The 26,140-nt window shown below is 42.9% G+C and overlaps 1 protein-coding gene across 1 annotated transcript in view; it reads left to right on the top strand.

Moving 5' to 3' along the window:
* Nucleotides 1-26,140, top strand: part of SETD2 (SET domain containing 2, histone lysine methyltransferase) — a 3,532,865-nt gene that overhangs the window by 1,310,808 nt on the left and 2,195,917 nt on the right. Inside the window, exon 6 of the mRNA XM_044066027.1 lies at nt 25,656-25,784. Coding sequence (XP_043921962.1) covers nt 25,656-25,784 — 129 coding nt within the window. The remainder of the gene's footprint in view (nt 1-25,655; nt 25,785-26,140) is intronic.

Genomic DNA, 26,140 nt, shown 5'->3' with positions numbered 1-26,140 from the left:
TTACTCAGACCAGGGCGTCTCTGAGGACAAATCCAACATTTATTCCTAAGGTGGTTTCCAGTGTGGCTCTTAACAAAACTATTCATCTGCCAGCCTTTTATCCAAATCCGCAGAACAAGGGGGAGAGAATTCTGCATTCCTTGGCCGTACAAAGACCGCTAAGATTCTACTTGAGCAGGATTAAAGCTCTAAGAAAAACTGAGCAATTTCTAGTGACATATGCTGCAGGATCAGGAGGAGAGGCTATTTCAAAGCAGACTATTTCAAAGTGGTTAAGCCACTGTATTCGTTTCTGCTACTTACACCATGGTAAACCTGTGCCCAAGGTCATTAGGTCATTCCACCAGAGCTGCAGCTACTTCAGCAGCCTTTCTCAGAGGAGTTGCAACCAAAGACATTCTAGAGGCTGCTATTTGGAGTTCTGTACACACCTTTCCAAAGTATTATCATTTGCCTCTCAACTCTAAGTCCAGGGCAGGCTTTGCCACTGCAGTTCTGCAGGTCCTTATAGCCGTACCTAATGCTGTTTAGCACCAGCTTCCCAACCATAGCTTTGGGATTCTACCCAAATGTAATGACTGCAACAGTGAAACACGCAGAACATAGTACAGTTGTGTACACTTGCCATAAATGTAGATGTTCAAGTGTATTCACTGTTGCAGTCCAGGTTACTTGCCCACCATCCCCCCTTTCATTCTAGAGTTTTATCTTTCCTTCTCTAGCTTCTACAGCCTATTTGGTGTATTTGCTTGTAGATGAAGGTAAAGTTTATATTGATGCCTGTATATATACTTGTTATACATATATATTTTTGCTACCTTTTTTGGGGGCACTTGACAGCTGGGGCAAGAAAAACTAAAGAAAATGGTGTCGGTTGCTTGTTTTATACCCCTGACGACCTGACATCATGGAAGAGGGGACCGCAACTGATGCAGGACCTAAGACTTTGGAATTCAGGCCGACTGAGGGCAACCTGCCAGCAGATAACCAGAATGTAATGACTGCTACAGTGAATACACTCGAACATCTACATTTATGGTAAGTGTACACAACTGTACTTTTTGCTTGCTTCTTGCATTGTGACAGAAACCCAAGAACAAGCCAAAGGCAATTTTTATAACCCTTTTTAGGCTTTTACAGACCATGATCCCCCCTGCGTTGGCTTCATCTGCAAGAGAAGCCTCTTTGGTTGAAGCCCTTCTGAACCATTTTTACTCATCCATCTCCAAACCTTAACTGGATCTCTACTTCCCTGATGGGCAGTGATTTTCCTTTTACCCTCTTTGGGTTGTTCAAATCTTTACTTCTGCCAAATGACCTAGTACAAGAAAAACATGCAGAAAGTAAATGGGAAATGTAAGTGTGGCTGCATGGCACAAAGGGATTAAGCCCTGAATGCAGTCCAGGTAACCTTGACTTGATTAATGGCCCTAACACTGGAGGAAATGCGCAGGGAGGTAGAGGAGAAAGGGGCATTGCCCTCTCACCTTTCATGGGTGCACACAGCATGAGGCCTGTAGGGCAGTGAGATCTCTTTGGTGGGGACTGGAGAGGCACCCTGTTCATGCTACAGAGGGAGAGGATCGGCTGTTTATAAAAACATAATTAGAAGTGAGGTGATACCTGCAAACAGCCCCACTGCATGCTCCCTCCCCGGCATGTGTGTAAGGTTAGGGGTGAGCAGAAAATGAAAAAACTTCGAACCACCTTTATTGCTGTCTGGATTGTGTGATCCCTGTTGATCATCCCTGTCTTAGTGAAGGGAATGAATAGGCTAATTGACAGTGAAGACCAGCCTGATTGTGGGTAAGCAGCAGGGACAAGAAGTTGCAATGAAGAAAAAAGTTTGAAGCATTTTTTTCAATGGGTTACACACTTATTGTGCTCCAGTATTGAAAGTGTGGGTTAAATTTTTGATGCTGACTTTGGTGACTCCTTTGTTAAGGCCTATCACTTGGTTATTTCAAACCTTTGTCAAGTGTTGTACATCTTGTTTGGTCTCATTGAAAGTGTGCAAGACATTCCTTAGTGATGCACGTTTAACCAGATATACATTAAAGAACCAGTATGGCCCATCCCAGGGACTTAAACTTTGTATTTGAGAAATGAACAGTCCCTTCATTTGAGCCTTCTTCCAAGGCAGTCTTGTATTTATGCTAACTGTGTTAGTAAAGGGAAATGCTTATGGAATTTTGTGGATGTGCATAGGCAACTGAGGTTTTATTTGGACTGAACAAAGTTTTTTTTTTTTTTTTTTTTTTTTTTTTTTTAACAACGATTTCACACTTGTTCTGTTCACAACAGATGTGGGTACCAAGGTATCAATGATCACTCTGTTGAAGTGCTGTACTAAATAGAGCAGAAGGTTGCCAAATCCATGTAAAGTACATTCTGTGAAGGCAGTGGCTACATTCCAAGCATTACTTAGATGTAATTCTAAGCATTACTTAGAATTACATCTCCAGTTATTTCTGAGGTTGCAGTATGGCTTTGACTGAATACTTGCGCAAAGTGCTATTAGCTGGATGATGATCTTTTTGTTTCACTGTTGCAGTCTGACTTGTGGGATTTCCTGCTGTGGAGGCCCTTGACCTGCTTGACTACCAGAGTAAAAATCTTCCTCCTCTTAAGACTGGTGGACACCCTACCCTGACATCAGTATTATTGGATATAAAGGGAGCCAGCCGATGCCATGACATCGGTCTTTACTTGCCATCGGAGCCCGAAGCAGTGTTTCGATGAGACGGTCCATCCACACCGGAGAGAAGTCTTCTAAAGCTAAGTAACCCACTCGGGAACTCTTTCTTGCTTTAACTTATGTCAGATGAGGTTAACAGTTGTCTCCACTGTGGTAAGCAAATCCCACACAGACTTTTATATGTTCTGAGTCAGCTGTCTAGGCCCGGATGATGACATCCCTAGTTGCCGTTTTTGCACCTGTTTCAGTTCTAGACGTATGAGGCATTGGGCCAAAATCTTAGTTAGGCATATTAGTCTACCATCGTTTTTGCATCGTTAGATGGTATCCGCCAGTCATCCTGAGGTTGCGCTGCCTAATGGTAGAAAGGACAAGGAAAAAAGACCCAAGATTTGGATCTTGGACAAAAACCATGCAGTGTGCCAGTTCCCAAAGGCTTAATCTTGAGGAAGGAGAGGCACTTTCTCAGCCCCCTTCTGCAATCAAGGTGGTGCTACAGGCCTCTGAGACCCGTATGCAGTCTGACATGCTTTCAGGTCCCTCAACCTTTGCACAGGCCTTTGCTTTCAGTTCATCGGTCCGGTCTGCAGTCTCTCAGCAGACTTATGCTTCCGAGTGATCTTGTACCAGAGACATTCTTTTGAGGTGTCAGCTGGCATCTGTTCTAACTTACAAAGAGACCGGCATCAGGACTGTGGACAAAGCTCCTTCTAAGACATGTTCTACCTCGGAGCCCATGCTTCGGCCTATCAGCTCCCATGCCCTAGGTTATCTGTAAGATCTTGTCAGGGTATCTGAGGACCTTATCACCTTAGCCAGTGCTAGGTAACTCCCTTTGGTGCCTTCCCTGGGGAAAAGGAGGTGGAATCCTACCCCTGAAGTCTTGGACTCTTACCAAGAGGCATCTCTTTGAGGAGGGACCCTTCCCTACTTTTGACTATTCAGATTCTGAGGAAATGTGCCTTTATCTTCATCTTCTGAAGACATCACCTTTGGGGAAACAATCCCTGCTATGAGGGAACATTTCTAGTGTGAGGTGCAGGATTGCTCCCAGTCTAAAAAGTGGGTTAGAGAGCTCCTTGACCTCCGAGAACACAAACATTTGGCTATTCCTCCTGTATTGGAGGTGGTAGAGGATTCCCTGAATCTTGATTCTCTACCTCCAGCCCCTCCAAAACCAGACAGGTTTCACAGGGTGCTGGACAGATGCTTTATTCTTCCTTTGCAGCCACATGTTCCTTTGTGTTTCCTCTCCTGCCTCCTCTTCCGCGGATCCTACTAAAAATCAATGAAGAAGGCCCAAGGGTCGTTCTGATATTTCCAGACTGGCCCAGGCAGCATTAGTATCCTTTGCTACTAAGTTTAACTTATGAAAATCTGTGTCAAGTTACCTCAGAGTGGACCTTCTCACTCAGGACAAGGGGAGGTTTATGCATCCCAATCTACAGGCTCTCAAACTTTCATCCTGGATAATTCCCAGAATAGTCCTCTGGGCATATACCCTAATCTGACAAGTTCAAAACATTCTCAGAAGCTGGAAGGCCTAGTAGTAGGAAATGATACTTAGCCAAGTGGAAAAGATTCTACATTTGGTGTCAGCAGCAAGGCCTCAATCCTAACTCAGCCAGTATGTCTGCCTTTTTTTTTTTTTTTTTTTTAATATATATAGATTACCTGGCTACCCTAGTTGACAGAGGCCTATCTTTTTCTTCCATCAAATTTTACGCCTCTGCCGTTTCAACCCACATCCCTACTCTTACCTCTTTTCCCACCCCCCAATGAACCAATTCCTTAGGGGAGTGGTTCACTTAAGACCTCCCTGTTGACAGCTCACACCTCCTTGAGATAACAATTTTGTTATAAAAAAATTGACACCCCCCCCCCCCCTTTGGAACCGACAGCTTCCGGTGAATTAAAATTCTGAACTTGGAATACTGCTGCTTTACTGGCTATCATCTCAGCTCAGAGGGTCTCTGAGCTGCAAGCTCTCTTGGCAGTGGAATCATTTCTCTTATTCCGCCCAGACAAAGCATCACTCAGGACTAATTCATCCTTATGCCCAAGGTGGTCATGGACACATCCTTGAATCGAGCTATACACTTGCCCACCTTCTTCCCTAAGCCTCAGAACTGTGAGGAAAGAATCTTTCACTCCGGGGGATGTACACATACAGCTTCACTACTGTCTTGAAAGAACTAAATCTTTCAGAAAATCAGAACATCTCCATGTCCTTTACCATTGGCTCTGAAGGGAATCATTTGCCATTGGCTCTGAAGGGAAACCAATCTCTAAACAGACCTTCTCCGAGTGGATTTCTTTTATTACAGCCACCATGGTAAAAAGCCTCCTGAAACTGTTAGGACTTGCTCTGCTAGGGCCTCTGCTGCCTTCCTGAAAGAAGTACCTACCAGAGACATTTTGGAAGCCGCTACCTGGTTATCTGTGCATACCTTTGCCAAACACTGCCACTTTGTCAGCCTTCTGTGCATCTAGAGCAGGATTTGTCACTGCCATCTTCTCCATAATCTACCTTCCACCCTCCTCTCAGCTTTGGGAATCATCCCACAAGTCAGGACTGCAACAGTGAAACGCAACATAGTACAGTTGTGTTCAGTTTCCATAAATGTAGATGTTTGAGTGTATTCACTGTTGTAGTCTACCCTCCCTCCTTCCCCCTTTTGCTTATAGTAGTAGTCTGCTTCTGTCTTCACTAACCAGAGGACCCCCTGGGAGTTTACCCTGCAGGGCCCCCTTTTTTCCCTTTGATCCTTACTTATGGTTCATCCTGGAGGCTCATACCTTCTAAGGGGGCAAGAAAAAAAAAATGATGCCATGGCATCGGCGGAGTCCCTTTCTACTCAAGCGTACTGATGTCAGGGTAGGGCATCTGCCAGCCTTAGAGAGGTGGCAATTTTTCCTTTGGTAATGGGGCCAGCCAAGGCTTCCATATCAGGAAATCCTACAAGTCAGAACTGCAACAGTGAATACACTCTGACATCTACACTTATGATAAGTGTACACAACTTTACTTTCGCTCAAGCTGTAGGTTTTCCTTCAGGGCTGTGGTCGTAAAGGGAACTTTAAGATGTTGCCCAGAATGTTGGGGTGGAGACTTTTTACTATTGGCATGAAAAAGATGAGCCAGACCATGTTAGACATGGAAGAGGTTTATTGTTTGGATACTGTTGCTCTAAGGTACTACTGAAACTTCTGCTGCTAAAACCTGTCATCAACTTGACTTTCCAGAGTTTTGTAGCCTTCTACTTTCTGGTTAAGTGAATATCCATGAGTGTGAGATGGTACTGCATTCTTGGTATAAAGAATCTGCCCACACCACTTTCATTCCATTCTGGCCACAGAATGGTTCACAAGATTTGTGTGTAGTTGCATTACTCTGGCATTTTGGCTTGATCTCCAGTATTTGCAGATGACTTCCCTGTTGAACTTTTTTTTTTGTAATAGATATTGAAAACGGTTATATTGTTTGGTCCCTGGGATCTGATGAATGGTAAGTTTAAATTATATCCACCCTGGAATAAGTTAAGTATACATGCAACAGATGCATTACAAAGGCTAGCGCACTATTTGCTCAGGCCTGGAGCTTGACTTTTCTAGATGTAGTATTTGTGAATGGGGTTCAGCAGAAGGCATGTTAGAGAAAGGGAATATCCACTCCAGATCCATCTGGACACAAGTTTGAGGCCTTATATCCCCATCATTGTTCTGTCAGTGACAGACTTTCCTTTAAAAAAAAAAATGTTGAGAAGGAAAAAAGACAAAGGATGCCACTTTGCTCCCTATGGATAAAGTTATACTTGAGGGTGCTTAGACCAGAAAGCCATTTTTAGAGCTTCTAGTTGAGGTGCCTTTTCAGTCCAAGGCCTCTGTTGCACCTCAGGGGCCAGCCATGCCATTAGAGCTTAGAATGTCCTCCACTGCCAAACCCTCCCAAATGTGGTTGGTCCAGATATTCCTGCACAGGTGTCTGACTGATGACAAGTTTGTGATTACTGAGGGAAAGGAAGGAGCTGTCTTTGTCCGTGTTTGCAAAGATGTCTGCAGTCAAAAGGTGGAAATCAAGGATGCTGTCTGAAACCCAGCCTCTGAGGCTGTCTTATCAAAAAGGACACATCCAAGGGTAGGATGCCTGCCCAGTCAGACTGTATTGCCTGAGACAGGTCCTTGCATTGCTTCCTTTCCCAGGGCCGGTTTTGGTTGGTCCATGTCTTCTTGTCTGCCCTTCAAAGTCTGCTGTTTTATTTTTTTCCAGTGGTTGTGCTGTGTCTGTCTGATGGCTCCTCTTAACTGCACCCAATTGATCCATTTGTTTCTCAGTTTGAATGAGAGCCTTCCAGGCCACTTCACTGGTGGAGGCAAGAGGCTGGTGCTGGGGAGCTGATCTGTGGGCTTCCTATTGCCACCCATTCCACAGCTCATGTAGTCCATTGCTGCTGCTCTTACGATGGACATTTCCAGCCACCCAGCTAAGTGTTTCCTCCATGTGCAGCATGGGCATACTGGTCTTACAGCAGTGCTCCTGGCCAGTGCAGCAAGAAGAGTTGCCTGACACACATCCCCTCCCCCATATGGGCAAGCTGGCATCTGCTGCTCACTGCCATCCTCTGCTTTGTCTGTACCGTTGGGCTAGGTTTTCCTCTAGTTTCTGATAGACACCAAGGACAACCCTGTCTTTTGTTTTTCCAACAGAAAGCATCTCATTTCATATAGAAGACAGTCTCTCTACTGCCTAGAAATGTTATTTTGACCATCTAAGTCTGGATGCTGCTAATCAAATGGCACTTCTTCCAGTTTTATAAGGGTCAACTGGATGTATTTCTAACTTGTCTGTGAACTAGACTGCAGAATCACCTGTCCCGAGGAAGCCTGACCACACTTGTGCCAGATACAGATGCCTGTATGAAACAAATCATGCAGCAGATCCAGCAGTGGTGTCTCTCGATCTCAAAAAATGAGTCAGAATTGCTTGTAATCCCAGCAGGCTTTCAGGTCAAGGGAAGAGTAGACTATTAGACTGCTTTAGGAAGATGTTTGTTTATGCAGAGCCTGTTTCCTGTGGCATAAAATAAAATTTGGTGCTTACGTATTATCGCAACCACTTTCCACACCAGGCCAAGGTTGCAACTTCTTAGTCATTCACTTCACAGCACCTCGCAAATTACATGATTAAATGACAGTGGGGGTTACCGATAGAAACAAACACACAAACAGGAGACAAAAAATAAAACTTCTTGACACTGAGAATGAGCGGCTCTTCCCACAACCGGGACAGCCGTTTCGTGTAATTTGCCATGGAATGCTATTACTACTTGAAGTCAGTCACTGAACCAGATGGGAGAGTCACACCCGGGTACAGTGCTTTGAAAAAGGAAGGTGATCTTTCACTTTCTCAAGAATGACATGGGGCTGAGGACATTGTGTCTCCCTGTTAGAAAGGTGTACAATTTTGAGCACTGAAGTGCACAGTTCCAAAAATTAAGTACAGGTTATGCCAGCTACAGGGACTGAGCTGAGCGAGAGAAGGAGCACTGTTCAAAGACTGCTGGGATGAAGCTCTCTGTAGTATTGTCACTTGCACACTAAGGCTGTTTCCTGATTTTATGAAAACAAGTCCACATTTTATATAGAAGGTTTACAAAAATTAATACAAATACCAGAGGAAATGCACGTTTGTGATACTCCTTTGCACTTCATGACAACTGACAGGAAGGAAGCATTTACAACCAGGCTGCCATATATATTCCCGCTGTGGTCGGAAAAGTCAATCATTTCAGTTTCTTTACAGTTACAGTAGACAGACCCCGATGTCACAGCCAGTTACTTATTTAACCTGGCAACACCCGCATAAACCGAATGAGTCATTCCTGCATCAAACGAAGAATGCGGAGAGGTCTGACATGTGGTTGCAATAATTTGCAAGTACCAAATTTTTGACACTGGTCCTGGCAACTCAAGTTTGATTAAAGGTTGGGGTGATTAACAGCATTGGTGGGGAGTGGTGGTGGGGCATCCTGCTTACATTGCTCATCTGCAGATGCTGTGCAGTCTCAGGAGGATGGTATCAGTATGCAAGGGAGGAAATGGGTGTGTTCACCCAAGTTGATTACTACCCTTTTTTAGTGCTTGAAGGGAAGCATGCATGAATGGTAGAAGGGTGCAAGCTGTCTTTGTGGTAGAGCACGTACACACATTACCACCAGGTAAAGGTTTGGTTTCGTCATTTGCAATAGTAAAGCACCCTGATAGGGTGGATATTGGCAGTGTCACCAACAGCCCTGAGGTCTGCCTGTATGCTGGCTCCTTGGGATAACATTTGGCCCAAAAATGGGGACTACTTACTGCTGTAGGAGAGGCTTACTCATCAGAAAGCAAAGCAGGGTAAACTGTTCAAATAAAAAAATATAATTCTAATGCAGCGGCTCTTGCGTTATTGGCTTTAAATTGTCAGAATTGCCTAGTACAATAACACAGTGATCTGAAGGATTTGAACAAAAATAGGTTGTTGTAACTACTAAGAAACCAAAACTCTTGGAAACAATTTGATCTCAGAATCTGGAAAAAATGCCATTATCTCAACACTAACAATCATAACTGCAGTGTTTCTGCTTTGTCCCATTCCAGCTAATAGCACTTGAAAAGTAGCTCACAAACAGTTTTATTCTTTTGTAACTTGAATCACAGTGCTACATTTACAGTGTTCGGTGGCAGATTTAAGTGCCTTAAATGTGAAAAAAAAAATGTCACATTTCATTTTTGTTGTATTGAGGTTTAGGCAACTTCTACCAGGCCTGCTGACAGTCCAGAATGGCAGCAACTACAATAGTGGTACAACAGCTACAGAGCAACAGTGGTATCCTAATTAACTGGCTGCTAGTAGGCATTAATGAATCAAAAATGGTTGTGTACTACTAATGCGACAACAGAGAGTATTACTGGCTGAGTATACTTTGCTGCTTCCCTTGCCAGGGGATATAAAATAGAGATTCTTAATGCCTCATCTGTTTGGTACCCCTGCTGGAGATGTGTCCAAAGTAGAGGAGAAGGGGAAGATTATCCAGTCTATCAGAACAGTTATTTCACCCTCCCTTCCCCACCCTGTGTTATGACAGAAACTACCCTTCTAAGAGCTGCTGTTTGTTGCTTAGAAGATAGTTAAGCAAGTAAAAGAAAGTGCTATTATCGTCACCAAGCTGACCGAAAGGGGGAGCCTGAGAGCCTCTCAGAGCTATGCAATAGATAGGGAGCAGCTTTGAATGTTTCATGCTCCTTCCCTCCTCCAAGCCCTGCACATCTTCACTCATAGCCCTTAAACACTAACTCCCACTTCACTTAAACTTGAGATGCTGTGAGATAGGAAACTAGCTAGCAGTATTTTCAGAGCGGTGGTAAGATGTTACACAAGTTGGTCCTAGAAGTATCAGAAGGGTACAGGCTACACTTCATTCCAGAAACATAATTTGCTGATATTCTACCAGTCTGAGAGGTACATAGGAGCTTGTTGACTCATTTAATGGAGGAAATTTTATTTCAGGGCATTGCAGGAAGTCCCAGAAAAAAACAAAAAAAAACAAACAAAAAAAAAAAACAGTACATGCTTTTGTTCGATGATTCATGGTACCCAGGAAAGATGAGCCTTGGACTCCCATACTGAATTTGTCAGAGTTAAGCAATTGAACTTTAAAATTCAGAATACTTGGAATGAAGGCTGTTCTTCCCTTCCTGTTCCTTAAAGTACTTGTGGATGATTTCCCCATATTCCTGTTGACAGTATTTTCTCATGCTCAAAGCAGAGGATCGCATTACCAATTTACCTCACTTTTTGGATTAGCGAAGTACCTGGCTCCAGTTATATTTGAAAACAATGGACTTTTGAACATTCCCGTATCTGATTAGATTTCTGATCCAAGCCCTGTTCCAGCAAGGGGGGATAGCAGTAGTGCTGCAGTTCATTTTCCATTAGTTTCAGCTTCTGGGCCTCTGTGTCAACCTTCCTAAGTCAAACTTAAAGCTTCTCAGACAGTAGTATTGCTGGTGACCCTCCTGAACGTGGAAAAAGAGCGAGCTTCCTAACTCAGGACAAGGAGAAATCCCTTGTGAGCTACTTTCAGCAGACTTACCAGAAGAAATCTTTGTACTCTGGGATATGACATTCACATTTCATGTGGTGCTGCCAGCTAGGCTGCATATGAAAACTCCAGTGGTACCTAGGAGTCTAAACAAAAAAACTGTGCTCCTTGGAAGCGCTCCACTTTGGAGGATGCTGACATCTGTGCAGTCACCGAGACATGGTTCAAAGGTGTGGAAAGCACCCTGACCGTTCAGGGCTACAGTGCCTTCCATATGTTTAGACCACAAACTGAGCATGAAAGAACTAAAGGAGGAGGTGTATCCATCTTTATTAAGGATAAGTACACCTCAAGACTGGTCAAACAGTATGACTCTCTTGAGCTACCCTGTTTCCAGTTAACTATAGGTAAAGGCCCCTACCACATCATAGCTAGCTGTAGGTCCACCACTGTGAAACCAGAAAAGCATAGGACATATTTGGACTCTTGAGTCACTTGCCATACAGTCCAACACCTTACTTATGGTCAGTTTTAATTATTGTACCATCGACTAGGAAACGTATAGAACCGCAAACATGCTGCATCCTTGTTCAGAAGTTCTTGGACTTTGTCAGTGCAAGTGCTCTGGAACAGCTAGTCATACCCACAAGAGGCTCAAATGTCCTATAGTACTCAATAACATGGGAGAGTGTTGTGAGCCACCTCCCCCCTTGTGATGTCCTCCCTGTTAGGTTTGGACCATATATCAGTTTCATTTGATGCAATTGTAAGACTAAAAAATAAAAAGTGAAAGGAACTTGCAAAGTGCTATTTAATAGCAACGCTTAAAATCTTACTAAAGCATTTTTTCATATAAAAACCACATGAACAAATTTGAACCAGTAGAAGAGCAACAACAATAAAACAGTAAACAATTGAGTGCGTGTTTCATGGAGAAATACATTCTCTTAAGAGCAGATTTTAAACTCTCAGCATCAGTCAGCCCAGGAGGCACATCTGCTTCTCTGATATCTGCTACTAGTCTTCTTTCAAGCAGAATAGTCTCTTCTGCTGAATTTTCGACAGCTAGCTCCATTTATTGGGACCTGCTGGATGCTCTGTCCTAAATATGGAAGCAATATCATTTCTGTTAAAAAGTGAAAATGTATTGGAGACTATGACTAAAAATGGGTGTATTTTCTCTTGGTCAAGAACAGAGTTCAGAAAACCACTGGTTCAGCCAATCAGAGGATGAGAATGGGTGATGAGCAGATGAAAGGAGGACCATCTCTAAATAGTCTTGATATTATTGGGCTGCCTGGAGCCATGGGGAGCAGAGGATGTTTTTCGTGTTTCACTGTTATAGTCATCACATTTGGGTTATCCCTGCCAGGGTAGCCCTCAGCTGGCCCGAATACCATGGGCTTAGTATTTCTGCGTCGGTTGCTGTCGTTTCAGGAGTGACGTCAGGTCGTCAGTAGTATAAAGTAAGGCAGCCGACGCCATTACATCTATCTTCCTTGGTGTGGAGCATGAAGCAGAAGCAGTTTGCACGAGTGCTGATCGGTCGCGATCTGAGTTTTCTCTACCGAATTGAAGTTGAAGTCTTGTAAAGCTAAGTACTCCATTGGGGATCCTTTTTTCTTGCACTAACCAATGTCAGAAAAAGTTAATTGCCTCGCCTGTGGAAAGCAAATACCACACAGAGACTTTCATTCTTACTACATCACTTGTTTAAGCCCAGACCACAACATCCCCCATTGTCGAGTCTGTGCTTTGTTCAACGCCAGAACTATCCATCGTCGGGCCCTTATTGTAGCCAGATATTTTTGCTTACAGTTCTCTAATTCCGATATAGCTTTGGTAAGCCATCCGACAGCAGATCTTCTGAAAAAGCATAAAGATAGACAGACCGCACCGGTCTAAACCTACCGATGACGCTTCTGTTAAGCTTGTAGTCAGTTCTTCGGTCCTCATTGAGGTGCTTTCGTAGCCCCTGATGCCCACTTCTGTGGATTTGCAGGCCGCTACTGAGACGCTTTCAGAGTCCGGTATGCTACAAAACTCTTCTTCGACTAAGGATCCTGCGGTAGTCTCTACCTTGGATGGGTCCGGAGCTGCTGAGCAGGCACCAGCTTCCATGGAAGTCCGTCACACTACCGATTCTCAACAAAAGCGGTTGTCTTTCGCGACTGCTGTTCTTTCAAAAACAACAGTGTGTCTTAGGCCCAGGGTACGAACCACACCCAAGAAACCGATCCAATATCAGGCACCTGCTTCCTTGCCTCAGTCTTAAATGCTTTAAATGGTGGAAGACCTTGTCATGCTGATCAGGGGAAGCCAAGCTACCCCCTCCTAAAGGAAAAGAGATCTGTCCCCTGTAGATTTGTCTGAACAAGAGTCTGATGACTCTGATGCATCTGAATATGAAGACATGCAACCCCTCTCTACTTATGAGGATTCTGATGCAAAGTATTCCATCTCTACATCCTCTCCCCCAGAGGATTTTTTCTTTGGGGCAATCCTTCATACCTTAAGGGAGCATTTCCAGTGGAAGAGTCAAGACTGCCCTCAGTCTAAAAAGAGACTTGGGGAATTCTTAGATCTTCCACAGCACAGACCCTTGGCCATCCCCCCAGTCCTGGATGTTGTGGAGGGTGTTTTCCTAGAATCCAGCTTAACTCTTGACACCCTCCCTCCTGCACCCAGAAAACCAGACAGGTACTATAGAGTCCCTGACTCTCTCAAATTTCTTTTTAAAAATCCTACTGCTAACCCTGAGGTAATTTCTCAAGGACCTAAAGGGATTACAGCAACCTCTGCTAAGAATCTCACCCCCCTCAGATAGGGATTCCCGAGCAGTAGACAGATGGGGTAAAAAAAAAAAAGTATACACCTCAGCTGCTCTTGCTATCAGGGCATTAAATGGTCATTTCCCCTATGCTAATATTTCAGCAACATACCCTGGAACTCCTCAAACAAAAAATGTCTTCCTTTCCTGGTTGTGCAGAATCTAGAGAGTGACGAAAGTTAATGCATTCTGCAAGTCAAGTAACTGAACACACCTTGTGCTGTGGTTTTGACATGCTAGAAGCTTCTTGCAGGGCAGCAGTGACTGGATCTGTCATTAGAAGGCATGCATGGCTTAAGGAACAGCCCCTGCCAGACCATGTTAAATCTAAATTGTTGGATGCCCCCCCTTGCACAAAGACAAACTTATTTGGCACTAAGGCAGAAGAGGTCTTAAAGATGGAAGAAAAAGCAAAATCTATGCAGTTGAGAATTTCTTACAGGTCCAGCCACCCAGGTTCAGCAGGCATTGTCCGATCAAGCACTCGTACTTTCCTGCTCCCACTAAGCCAGTCCAGCCCAGGCCCCAGGGAACCAGACCCCCCCCCCCCAGACAGCAGCCACAGGGAATGCAGAGATCTAAGCAGTGGATTACCTCCACTTCAAAACCAGGGGGTTCTAAGCCACCCCTTTATGGTAAGAACTCAGAATGACTCACCTCCCTCTGCCCACCTTCATTTTACTCCTAGGAGGAAAACTCTCCTTTCAAGCAAACACCTGGGCCACCATTACCAGTGACCACTGGGTGTTCGGCACAGTGTCTCAGGGATACAAATTTTCGTTCCACACCCTTCCAATCCCAAAAGGGTTCCCAGATCTACCTCCAAAACCAGTGGACTGAGGCTCAAAAGCAAATCCTTTCCCTGCTTTCTCTGAGGGCAGTAGAGCACGTTCCTGCAAAACAAATAGGCTAAGATTTCTACTCCAGACTTTTTCTGGTGCCCATAAATGAGGGCACCTGGCGCCCCATCCTCGATCTATCCATTCTAAACACTTTCCCGGTGATCCCAAAATTCAAAATGCTCACCCTCCAGCAGCTGCTAACCATGCTCTCCAAGAACGCTTGGCTAGCCACCATAGATCTGAAAGAGGCCTATCTCCACATTCCTATCAGGGAATCATGCAGGAAATATCTCCGTTTCAGGTCAGGATCTCAGCACTTTCAGTTCTCTGTGCTTCCCTTTGGCTTATCCACTGCTCCCAGAGTTTTCACAAAATGTCTGGCTCTGGCCATTTCCTTTTGCAGAGAAAGGAATATCAAGATTTACCCATACTTAGATCACTGCCTCATTCAGGCAGACAGCCAGGAAAAGCTGCTCAAGTACCTGGCCTTTGTAAAGACCCTACTAACCTCCCTAGGGTACCCAGTCAACACAAAGAAATCTAAACAGGTGTCCACCCAAAGGATTACCTTCCTGGGAGCAAGCCTGGACACAGCATCCCATAATGACATTCCTTACACCAGAAAAACTAATTTTGCTGACAGCCTACTTCTGTCAACTAGGCACCAGACCCCAGTTATCTGCAAGGAAGATCCTGCAAGGTCTGGGGCTCATGGCATCTTGCATACTACTCATTCCATGTGCCAGACTGCATATGAGGAAACTTCAGTGGTACCCAAAAGCCTTGTGTGTCAACACACTCAAGACATGGAGACTCTCATACCTATAGTTCCTTGCCTCAGAAAAGATTTCTTTTGGTGGGCAACAGCATGCTCCCACAACAAGGGACTACCTTTCTCAACAACCCTTGCCGCCCAGACCCCTCACCACAGACTCATCAGACTATGTTTGGGTTGCACACCTGGAAGGCAGGTGCATACAGGTCCAATGGAGCTCGCAGCAAATCCCTTTTCACATAAACCAAAAAGAGATGATGGCTGTCCAGCACGCCTTGATAGCGTTCAAGCCCCTTCTCTTCCCAGGGGCTCTCCTGGTCAAAACAGACATCACTGTGATGTGGTATATCAACAAGCGGGGAGGGACTCACTCCTACCCTCTATGCAGGCTGACCATGACCCTTTTGCACACAGCCTCAGCCATGCAACTGCACCTGTTAGCACAATTCTTACCAGGTTCTTTCAACTGTCTGGCATACCAATTAAACAGAAATCTTCTGGACCCACACAAGTGGCAGCTCAGCAGAAGAGCCTTCACCCTGATGACTCATAAATGGGGCACCCAGAAGGTCAACCTCTTTGCCTCCCACACCAACCATCAGCACAGCAAATTCTGCACTAGGGAGCATCACTGTATCGCTTGGAAAGTGGATGCCCTGTCCTTCCCCTGGGTCAGTCTATCGGTCTATGCCTTTCCTCCACTACGTTTCATCCCCAGGGTACTGCTCAAAATAAAGGAGGAAAAACCAAAGACATTTCTTATAGCTCCAGACTGGCCTTGCCAGCACTGGTACCCCTTGCTGCACAGCCTGTCCCCAATGCTACCATGGCATCTTCCTCAGATTCCAAACCTCCTGACCCAGAGGGAAGAGGAATTCATGCATCCCCAATCGCAGATGCTCAATTTTATTTTACATTTGTTGACCGGGCTAGTCTAGCTGGATAACATGTCCATTTTCAGTAGAGTCCCGGGGAGAAAAGCTTCAGTAACAAGTTATACAATTTAGCAAATATGCAAAGCTTATACATATAAAAACAAGTCAAACAAATTGAGTAAATCTGGGGAACCCCTTTACATCAGATTTTGCTACAATATGCGAGTGACACACATAGTTAAGATACACAAAGGACAGTATTTAACTCATTTAATATGCACCCAAGTAAAAGGATAATCACAGATCACAAAAATGATTCTTTTTTTTTTAATTAAGACAAGCTGTCTTTAGCAGTAAAAAAATATAACTAGAGGAGAAGGGTATGAAAGTAAAAGTTATACTCCTATAACAGTGGTAAGGCAAGAGGCAAAAAAGTCAGTCAGGATTAGTATATGGGCATAGCCAATGGGATTTAAGGAAGGTTTTTAGTTGCTTCTTGGAAAAGGGGTGTCTATACCAGTTATGTATGTTCACTTGGAAGCTTGTTCCAATTAAAACCAACAGTGTTAGTAAACAGGCAGTCACTAGATTTATTGTGAGATTTAAGGGAGGCAACTAGTAGCTTGTTAGCAGAGTGAAGGGTTGTGAGCTTTTTATAAGGGCTAATAAGGTTATAGAGTATGGGAGTATTCATGGGGTGCTATAAGATCTTGTGGGTGATTGTAAGTTGCTGAAGCAACAGCTGGTTTTGTGATTCTAGCCAACCTGTTTTTTTAAGATGTATGCAGTAGTGGGTACGAAATGGAGCTCCTGTGACAAATCTAGCAATGTTTATTGTATGAGGTTGCCAGTTTATTAAAATTGGATTTTGATTGGTAAAAATAGGAAAGGCATAGAGAAGGGTAGAGATCAGGTGTTTGTGCTATAGTAGTCCTAGCTGAAGGTGTAAGGAAGGGTTTGAGCCTAAGAGAGAGCAGAGTTTTCTTTTTACTGATTTAATGGTTAAGTTAATGGGTGAATCGAAGTTAGGATTATGATCAGTTGTGACACCTAGAAGTTTGGTGGTAGAATCAGGTGATATTATTGTGCTGTTTGATACAATTGTGAAGTTGATAGGAGAGGACTTCTGTGTAGGAGTGAACAGTAATTTAGTTTTTCTGCGGTTAAGAAGGACACAGTATTGATGGAACCAGTTTTCAGCTGATGTAAATACTTTTTGGGTACTAGACTGCAGCTCAGCAGAATAAACCGCGGCCTAGATAAGTGTCGAGTCATCTGCATATTGAATGCAGGTGGTTTGTGGAAGGGAAGTTTTCAGATCATTAATAAAAATAGAAAAGAGGAGGTGTCCCAAAATAGAGCCTTGTGGGACTGCAATAGTGATGGGTAGCTGAGAGTTTAAGTGATGGTCCCAGAGAACTGTTTGCTGTCTATTTTCTAGGTAGGAATTAAACCACTGGACTTGCCTGAGTGTGTAAGGAAAGAGATTTGAGAATGTTTAACATGAGTTGATTAACCATGTCAAAGGCTTTGGAGAGGTCTAAGAAGAGAGCTGAGGAAAGTAAGTTATGATTTTTATTAGTACAGTCTGAGAAGGATGAGTGCAGTTGTAGTACTATGAAATGGTCTAAAACCATGTTGGCAGTCAGCTAGTAGGTTATTTTGGAGATGATCAAGTAATTGCCGATGAATGCATCTTTCCATGATTTTTGCTAAAGGAGAAAGTAGGGCTATGGGACGAAGTTTGAGAGTTTGAGTTTACCCCCTTATGTAAAGGGATGATATGAGAGACTTTCCAGAGAGTTGGGATAATGCCTTCAGTTATGGTTCTAATTTTTAAAATGGAAACAGGGTAGGCAAGTACTCCAGCTGCAATTTGCAGATAATCAGCTGGTAGGTGGTCAGCTGGTGGCGTACGAGGTTTAAGTTTCAGAAGTAGGGTATGGATGAGAGATGTTGAGACTGGTTGCAGCTTTAAAGTGGGGGGTTTATTGATTACAGAGTGAAGTTCCAAGGTGCTCGCAGATGACTAGGTATTAACTAGTGAACTGACTGTTGCAGAAAATAATTTAATGTTAACAATTTGGTTGGGAGAACTCTTGAGTCAGATTAGGAGGAGTAGGTGTTTTAGAATTTCCTGGATGAAGTAGTTTATTAATACCCAACCAGAATTTTTGTGGATTTTGATGTGCTTGTTGGAATTTCAGGTAGTAATTTTTTTTTTGTCTAGGAGTATTAATTTCTTTGTAGCATTTCTAAGCTGCCTAAAGTTTTGGTGATCAGCTGGGTTTTTAGTATTTCTCCATTTGGACCGTATTTTATTTCTCTGTAGCATTCTTTGCCTGGTCTCTTTGGAGAGCCAAGGAGCAGGTTTGTTTCTAGCTCTGATAGTACGAGAGCGGGCATGGTGATTTAGAATTTGCAAGACTTTGTTATTGAACTATGAGACTGCCTCATCAAGAGGTAGTTATTTTAGGGGAGACCAATTGCAAGTTTTGAGTTCTGTTTGGTAGCTAGCTAGGTTTAGCTTATTCTTGTTCTGGCTAGTTCTGAAAATTATTTGGTTGGGAATAGTAGAGGTCTTTTGTCTAGTAATATAAGTAAGTAAATGGTCACTAATATCAGGAAGTACGCCTGTTTTATATACCAGGGGATTACTATTGACCAATATCCAATCTAGGGTGCTCTGTTTTTTGCTAGGTTTTTGAATTCTAGTAGGGGAGATAATGGTTTGATGAAAGCCGTAAAGGTTTATGTGAGAAGTTGGTTTGGGAGAAATACAGCAATTCTAGTCAATATTAAAATCACCTAAGAGTACTGTTTCCTGTGGGAAGGATGTGGAGAGCCAGCTTAATGGTATTTTCAAGAGTATTAATGTTATTGCCTGGGGGGGATATAAGAGCAAATTATGTATAAGGATTTATTATTATTAGCCTGGAGCTTAGAGATTAAGATTTTGGCATTGCTTGCTGAGGGAGGTTAAGTATCTAATGGGGTAACCTGTAATTCAGATTTGTAGAGTATTGCAACTCCACCACCGTTTTTGTTCAGACGATCAAGTCTGAGGATGTTGTAACCAGGAGGGATTATATCATTGTCCTTGGTTCCTAGTTTAAGTTGGGTTTCTGTTAAGACTTAGGATGTCAAAGGAATGTATATCTTTCAGGACATGTAGTTGGGTAATTTTATTATTTAAGCTGTAAATATTGAGGTGAGCTATGAGAAGAGAGCTGGATGGGCTAGTTGAGCTGACAGAGTTTGTTTGATGGAATGGATGTGTATCAGGGAAGTAGTTTGGACCTGGGTTTGTATGAATGTCACCATGTAGAAGTAGGAGCTGTTGATGACTAAGAATTGTAAGAGCTTAGGAAAAAAAATAGGTCTGATTTTCTGGTTTGGAGATTCTTAATATGGGTTAATCTATGGAACTGAGGCAGAAGGTAGGAAGAGGAGGATGTTAAGTTACTGTGGGTTTGTGAGGCTGGAACAGTGTGTGGAGCTGTTTGCTTTAAAGTGAGTTAAGATTCAGTAAAGCTTAGGTGCTCATAGTGAGTGAGGGTATAAGATACAAGTAGAGTGTTAAGGATTATAAGAAAGAAAAGTAGGTTAAAATGTTTTGGAATGTCAGATTTAGACATAGTAAGGGGAAATAAGTTAATTGAAGCAAGGAGGTAGAGATATAAAGAAAGGAAATGTTAATATATGGAGCAGTTTAAGGAGAGATAGGGGTTAAAGCAGTAAATAAATATGGGCCGAACTGATGAGTATGTAACAAGATAGAGTGGGCTTTTGGTGGATGTAGGAAGGAGATGTGGTTATCCTAGTATAAGGTTAGGAGCACTGGGGGTGGGTGAGATTTGGGGGTAGGGTAGGGGAGCGGAGTGAGCCCACAGGGTGAAAGGAGCAAGTAAAGCCAGGTCGCAGTGAAGCCTGCGATAAGCTATCAAAAAAGTAGAGCTACAGCAATGTACAAGGTGAAAATAGATATACACACACTGAGTAGCAACTTGCTCACAGGGAGGTGGGTTGGTTTTGGGGCTTAGAATAGATATAGAGGTGAAAGTAAAAGTTAGCTTCAATACATGTGGGACGGGGTATTATAGGTGGATATATGTATACATTTATTGGGAGGATGTTGCCACTTGGTGGCAAAAGAGGGAGCATCAGAAGGAGATCGTGTCTTAAATTTAACAGCCAGCCTAGGAGAGAAGGTGGAGGGGGGAAGCTAGCAAGCGGGCTGCGGTGGGCTGCCATCGCACATGCGGGAGGCATAACAAATATGGCAAGGTAACAAATTATATACACAACATACACTGGGTTTATTTTTTAGGAGTCATCTTATAGTGGAAGCACTCGGCAGTGTGTAGGTTGCAGGCAGATGCAAGGGTGTCGTCTAAAGTTTAGCTGGGAAGTAGCCCTTCGATAAATAATACAGTGAGGGAGCACCCGAGGTGGCAGAACTGGGTTCTTTTTTTAGTAGATATCTTGGAGTGAAAGCACTCAGCGGTGTTTAGGTTGCAGGCAGATGCAAGGGTGTCAGTTTGGCAGCTTGGGTTCTTCGGTAACCCCGGATCAATCTGCCAACCTCAGTAAACAGGTTCTAGATGTAATATGCGAGGACAGGCACCCTAGCACTAGAAGGTCTAATGCTGACAAATGGAAAAGGTTCTGCACCTGGATCCAGGCTAAGGGAGCCAATACAGCACAGCCCTCCCTCCCTCTCATCCTGGATTACTTAGCTGACCTACTACACAGTGGCCTCTCTTTCTCCTCTATAAAAAAGTCATGCCTCTGCTATCTCTGCTCATTTGCCCACTGAGTAGCCCCTTTTCTCACACCCTTTGATCAAACATTTCCTAAGAGGGGCTAGCAACTTGAAGCCACCCAGATCATCACCAACCCCAGCTTGGGCCCTTAACTTTGTGTTGGAAAAGCTCACCCTGCTCCCTTTTGAACCAGCGTATTCTGCAGAGCTAAAATTTCTCTCCTGGAAGACAGCTTTCCTTCTGGCCATCACTTCAGCCAGAAGAGTCTCCAAGCTGCAAGCGCTCATGGCTGTGGAAACCCTTCATCATCCATGTTGACAGGGTATTCCTCAGAACTAACCCATCCTTCATGCCCAAGGAGGTGGGCAGTGTGGCTCTCAACCAATCCATTCATTTACCCACCTTTTTCCTAATCCCAAAAACAAGGGGGAAAGGATCCTGCCCTCTCTCGATGTGCACAGACAGCTCAGATTATATCTAGACAGGACTAAATTCTTCAGAAAGTCTGATCAGTTGCTGGGTAGTTTTGCTACATGGGCTGAAAGCAAAGCCATCTCCAAACAAACCATTTCCAAATAGCACACTGCATCCATTTCTGCTATAAACAGCATGGAAAGCCTCCCCTAAGGGGGTCAAGACTCACTCCACCAGAGCAGCTTCCACCTCTGCAGTTTTCCTCAGAGTGCTCCTCACCAGGGGCAGCCTGGAGGCTGCCACCTGGACATCCGTTCACACTTTTACCAAACATTACCACCTGCCTTTCTTCTCCAAATCCAGGGCAGGGTTTGCCTGTGCAGTCTTGCAGGACATCCTAGCCAACCACTAGTTTCCTTGACTGCCTCCACCCATTTCCTCAGTTTTGGGAATCAACCAAAATGTAATGACTGCAACAGTGAAACACGAAGAACATAGTACAGTTGTGTACACTTACCATAAATGTAGATGTTGGTGTATTCACTGTTGCAGTACTGGTTTCCCTCCCTCCATCCCCCCTTCTCTTTCTTTACAAAGGGACATGTTGGTATTTACTTTCTACTGATGGGGTTCTTCCACCAGAACCTAGCTGCTATTTGGGGGCACCTGACAGGGCAAGGAAAACTGATGTAGTGTCTTTATACTACTGACGACCTGACGTCCATCTTTAAGCGACAGCAACTGACGCAGAAATACTAAGCTTCTGGTATTCGGGCTGGCCGAGGGCTACCCAGACACTGATAAACCAAAGGTGATGACTGTAACAGTGAATGCACTCTAACATCTACATTTATGCTGCACTTTGTAAATGTTCAGCATGATGTCATCATACCTCCTAGTAAGGAAGCTCTGAATCAGAAAGTGGTCTGTTTCTGGTGCTTCTGTTACTCCAAATTCTTCAATTAAAATGGAAACTACAGCGTCTTTTTGTTAATGACTGTCCAACTGCCAGAGTAGCCCTTCGAAAAAGATCCAATTCAGTGAGAAATTTAGACAGAAGGAAGAAACAACCGGGTCAGACTGTTTATCCAAACACCATAAGTCAGACAGCAAAATTAACTCAACAGCCAGGTAGAATGTATACATGTTGATACTCTGTATAAAATTATTAATGGTGTTTTGAAATTTTCTAGTTTTACTCTGACTTCTGATATGTGTAAAGTTTTATCTAGGGGCTTGATTTTTGTGCCACCTTGTAATGATGTTATTGAAGCACTTGCAGATTTTAGAATGTTTGTTAGAGATCTTAATTGTAAAAATTTTTTTTAAAAACAATGTTACTGCTGTGGATACACCTGTGTGTAAACACAAAAGTTTTTATACCTAATAGCATACACCTCCTGAATGCTTTTCAAATTGTCTGTGAAAAACCATTGTGTGAAATATTTAATACAAATAACCAACATAAGTTTTATAATTTAGGTAAAAATGGAAATCTAGCTCTGAAAGAACTGAATGAAAAATATTATTAAACAAGCGGATAAAGGTGGTGATACAGTGGTAATGAATAAAAGTAAGCAATGATGCCCAACAGGGTGTATGTAAATGTGTAACACTCGCCCAAGGGTGCTATGAGGCCTGACGCTGCATACAGGAAGGGGCATTATTGCACTTAGAGAATGGGCTGTCTGTAAAATTATTTTAAGTACTGTATTATTTTTTTTTTTTATATTTTTGATGTAAAATAGTTCCTCCGCCAAATGTTTCAAACTTTATGTAGTATATGTTAATGGTGTTGGAGGAAGCATTTTAAATCAAAGGTTTATAAAAAAAAAAAAAAAAAAGTGCTTTAAAAAAAAAAAAAAAAAAGGAATAAGTAAAACAACAATTTTACAGACTGCCCATTCTCTCTCTCTCTCGCGCGCGCTCTCTCTCTCTCTCTCTCTCTCTCTCTCTCTCTCTCATACAGTCACCTCTGCTTTCAGGCACATTCACTCACATGCAGACAGAAAAATAAATGAGCGCGCGCACACACATTTTCTTTTTTTTTTTTTAATTTTTTTTATTTTTTTTTTTTTTATTTCACTGCAAGGTGGTTCATTCAAAGATCAGACCATTTCCACAGCTCTCTTGGAGACACTTGGATATGACTACTAACATAGGCCAGTTCAGGTTAAGGCCTGGGGGGGGGGGTTTAATCCTGCCTTCTATTTGGTTTAAAGGGAATGAGAGAGTTCCATCACATGACTTGAACATGTACCTCAACTGTGTCATGTTGATGTTGACTGTGGTACAGCAAGTCTTTGCTGTCGTTGAATATCTTGGGCATGCTGTGTCACATGGCTGTCTGGAATGCATACAGAAGGGTCATTGGTTTACTGTCAGTGAAAACCATTGTTGATACTAACTGGTTGCCATTTGTTGTTTCTTGTACAGAGTGAATGATAGAAATACTAGCTGTAGTGGTGGAAGCCTTGCAATAGAAGGGACCCCTGTGTATTACTTTACCTAGATGACAGACTCTCAATGCCACATTGAGGATTCCGTGTTAAAGTACTAGATTTGGGAAATGCGATTCTACACTTACTGCTAGTCTTCGTAAATTGGAAGACATGAAGTTTGAGTTCAGAGATTGGCCTTATCAGGGCAGAGTTGGACTTGCTTAACTGCTGATCATTTGTGCTTGCAGAGAAGGGCTAAGAATGTCCTCACCTTAGCAGAGTGGGGTGAGTACATTGGAGGATGCTGACTAAGTCCATGTTACGTCTGCTATCCTGGGTAGCAGCCATGATTTTCATGGTGCCATATGCACACTTAAAAGTGTGGGAACCTCAGTGAACTGAAGTGCCAGTGGCTCTTTTTACCACTTCTGACGAGTCTTCAAGTGCCAGGTCCTTGTGACTAGACTTTGAAGTGTTGGACTGGGTCCACCAGTGTCTGTGGGCTCCACCTTCCTGTTTTAGAACCTTTTTAGGACCCGATGAGAGATACTTCGTTAGTGGGCTAGGTAGCCTGTTAATAGTTTCATGATTTATGAGAATGTCACCCACCATAGTTACTTGCTGGAACAATGTGCTATATATTTTACTATTAGAGCTCTGGAGAGGGAGTGAGCAGAAGTTATAGCCTTTGTTCCTCTGATGTGATAATTAGTCCATGCTGTGCTACATGAAGAAGCAGGGCATTGCTCACTTGTGTGCCATTTGCAGGGGAATTATGCATGTGTGGTGGCGGACCACAGACTTGAAGCATCACCCCTGCAGTAGTTCATATTCTAGGGCTGAACAGCTACTGATCTCCTTTACTGTATGGTGGAAAAGGCTGGCAGTCACTAAACAGATTTCCATGTGATTTACAGACTGCATTGTTACCTGTCTTCAGGTGTTTAACTGTCCATTGGTTTATCCATGTCAGAAAAGCCATTAGAACGTCACAAACCAGAACATTTCCAAAGCATTTATTTTAAAACAAAAGTTCATTTTTGTTGTTTGGGGCAAATACATTTTTTTTTTTGGTTTGGAGAGTTTATATCATACCAGACTTTTTCTGTAGATAAAGGAGGTGTTTAGTATTTAAAGGTCATGACCTGAAAAAGTCATATCAACTGATTTGCATTCACAGCAGAGGAGAACTTACTAGCCAGCTGGTACTTGAAGAGCCAGCTGTACTGTGTACATTTGGTACTTGGGGAGCCAGCTGTACTGTGTACAACTACAGCCAGTAGCAGCAGTTTATCATGCCTCTTGTGTTGTGGTATGCTGATAGACAAAGTGCAGTTGCCATTTTCAGTTGCAGATGTGGTACTAAAGGTTGTGCGCCTTCATTGCCATCATTCAGCACCAGAAATATCTTGAAAAAATTTCTCAACTTATCAGCTACAGCAAAAATGTCTGTTTTGACTTCTGAATTTTTAAAGGAAGATTATTTTTAAGAAAATGCTTGGGTAGAACTGAATTAGATTTTGTAACATTGCACATCTTATCAGCTTAGTGCTAATTAGTTAAGATTCAGAATGCAGATTTTCTATTGCATTTGGAACTTAAATCACTGCCTTAAGGATCTTTGTAACCAAATCTTCCAGTATCATCATCATGTGAACATTTATTTAGAACATGTCAAACTAATTTAAAGATGCAGCTCTTTATAGCCAGGAAGCGTCAGTAGCCATAAATGTTAGTATTAGATGCGTGGACATATGGAAAATGGTTGTTGGCAGAGGAGTTAAGCTTGGCCTTGTTTTGTTTTGTTTTTCTTTCACAGTGTGAGTAGAATACCTTCCGAGGTGGATTTGATTAACAGTTTTACTTTGAGGGGGTGATATATGTTCGAGTCCTTTATCTTTGTCATATATTTTTCTCTCTTCACTTTAAGTTCATCAAGATGCCCAAATGGGGAATACTGTTCAAACAGGAGGTTCCAGAAAAAACAACATGCGGAAGTTGAAGTAATTCTCACTGAGAAGAAAGGCTGGGGATTGAGAGCGGTCAAGGATCTAGTACCGTAAGAGAAGATGCTTTTCCATTTACTTCTCACTGTTTGTGCAAAAATTAACTGAATGGCTGACTACCTTTTTTAGAGTGAGTGAAAGAGACATTAGAGTGTGAATCAACTGTCTTGTGTGTGCTGTGCCAATAGATGTGAATGTAAATTTCATTTAGCTTTCCTAACAGAGCATTTCAATTACAAGTGTTCAAGAAGAGCTATCAGAATTGAACTTCTTAAGAAAATGGACAGAGGATTTTTTAAAGAACTGTTGCATGAGAACATGTTTTTTCTTACAAAGCTGTTGTTGCAGCATATTTTATGGGCCACCGCCTTAATTATCAACTTGTTTTAGTTCATAGTTACTACATCTC

This window comes from Protopterus annectens, chromosome 3.part0 (genome assembly GCF_019279795.1).
Source record: "Protopterus annectens isolate FY-2018-M chromosome 3.part0, PAN1.0, whole genome shotgun sequence".
NCBI classification, from domain to species: domain Eukaryota; kingdom Metazoa; phylum Chordata; order Ceratodontiformes; family Protopteridae; genus Protopterus; species Protopterus annectens.
This window is presented reverse-complemented; position numbering and strand designations above follow the sequence as displayed.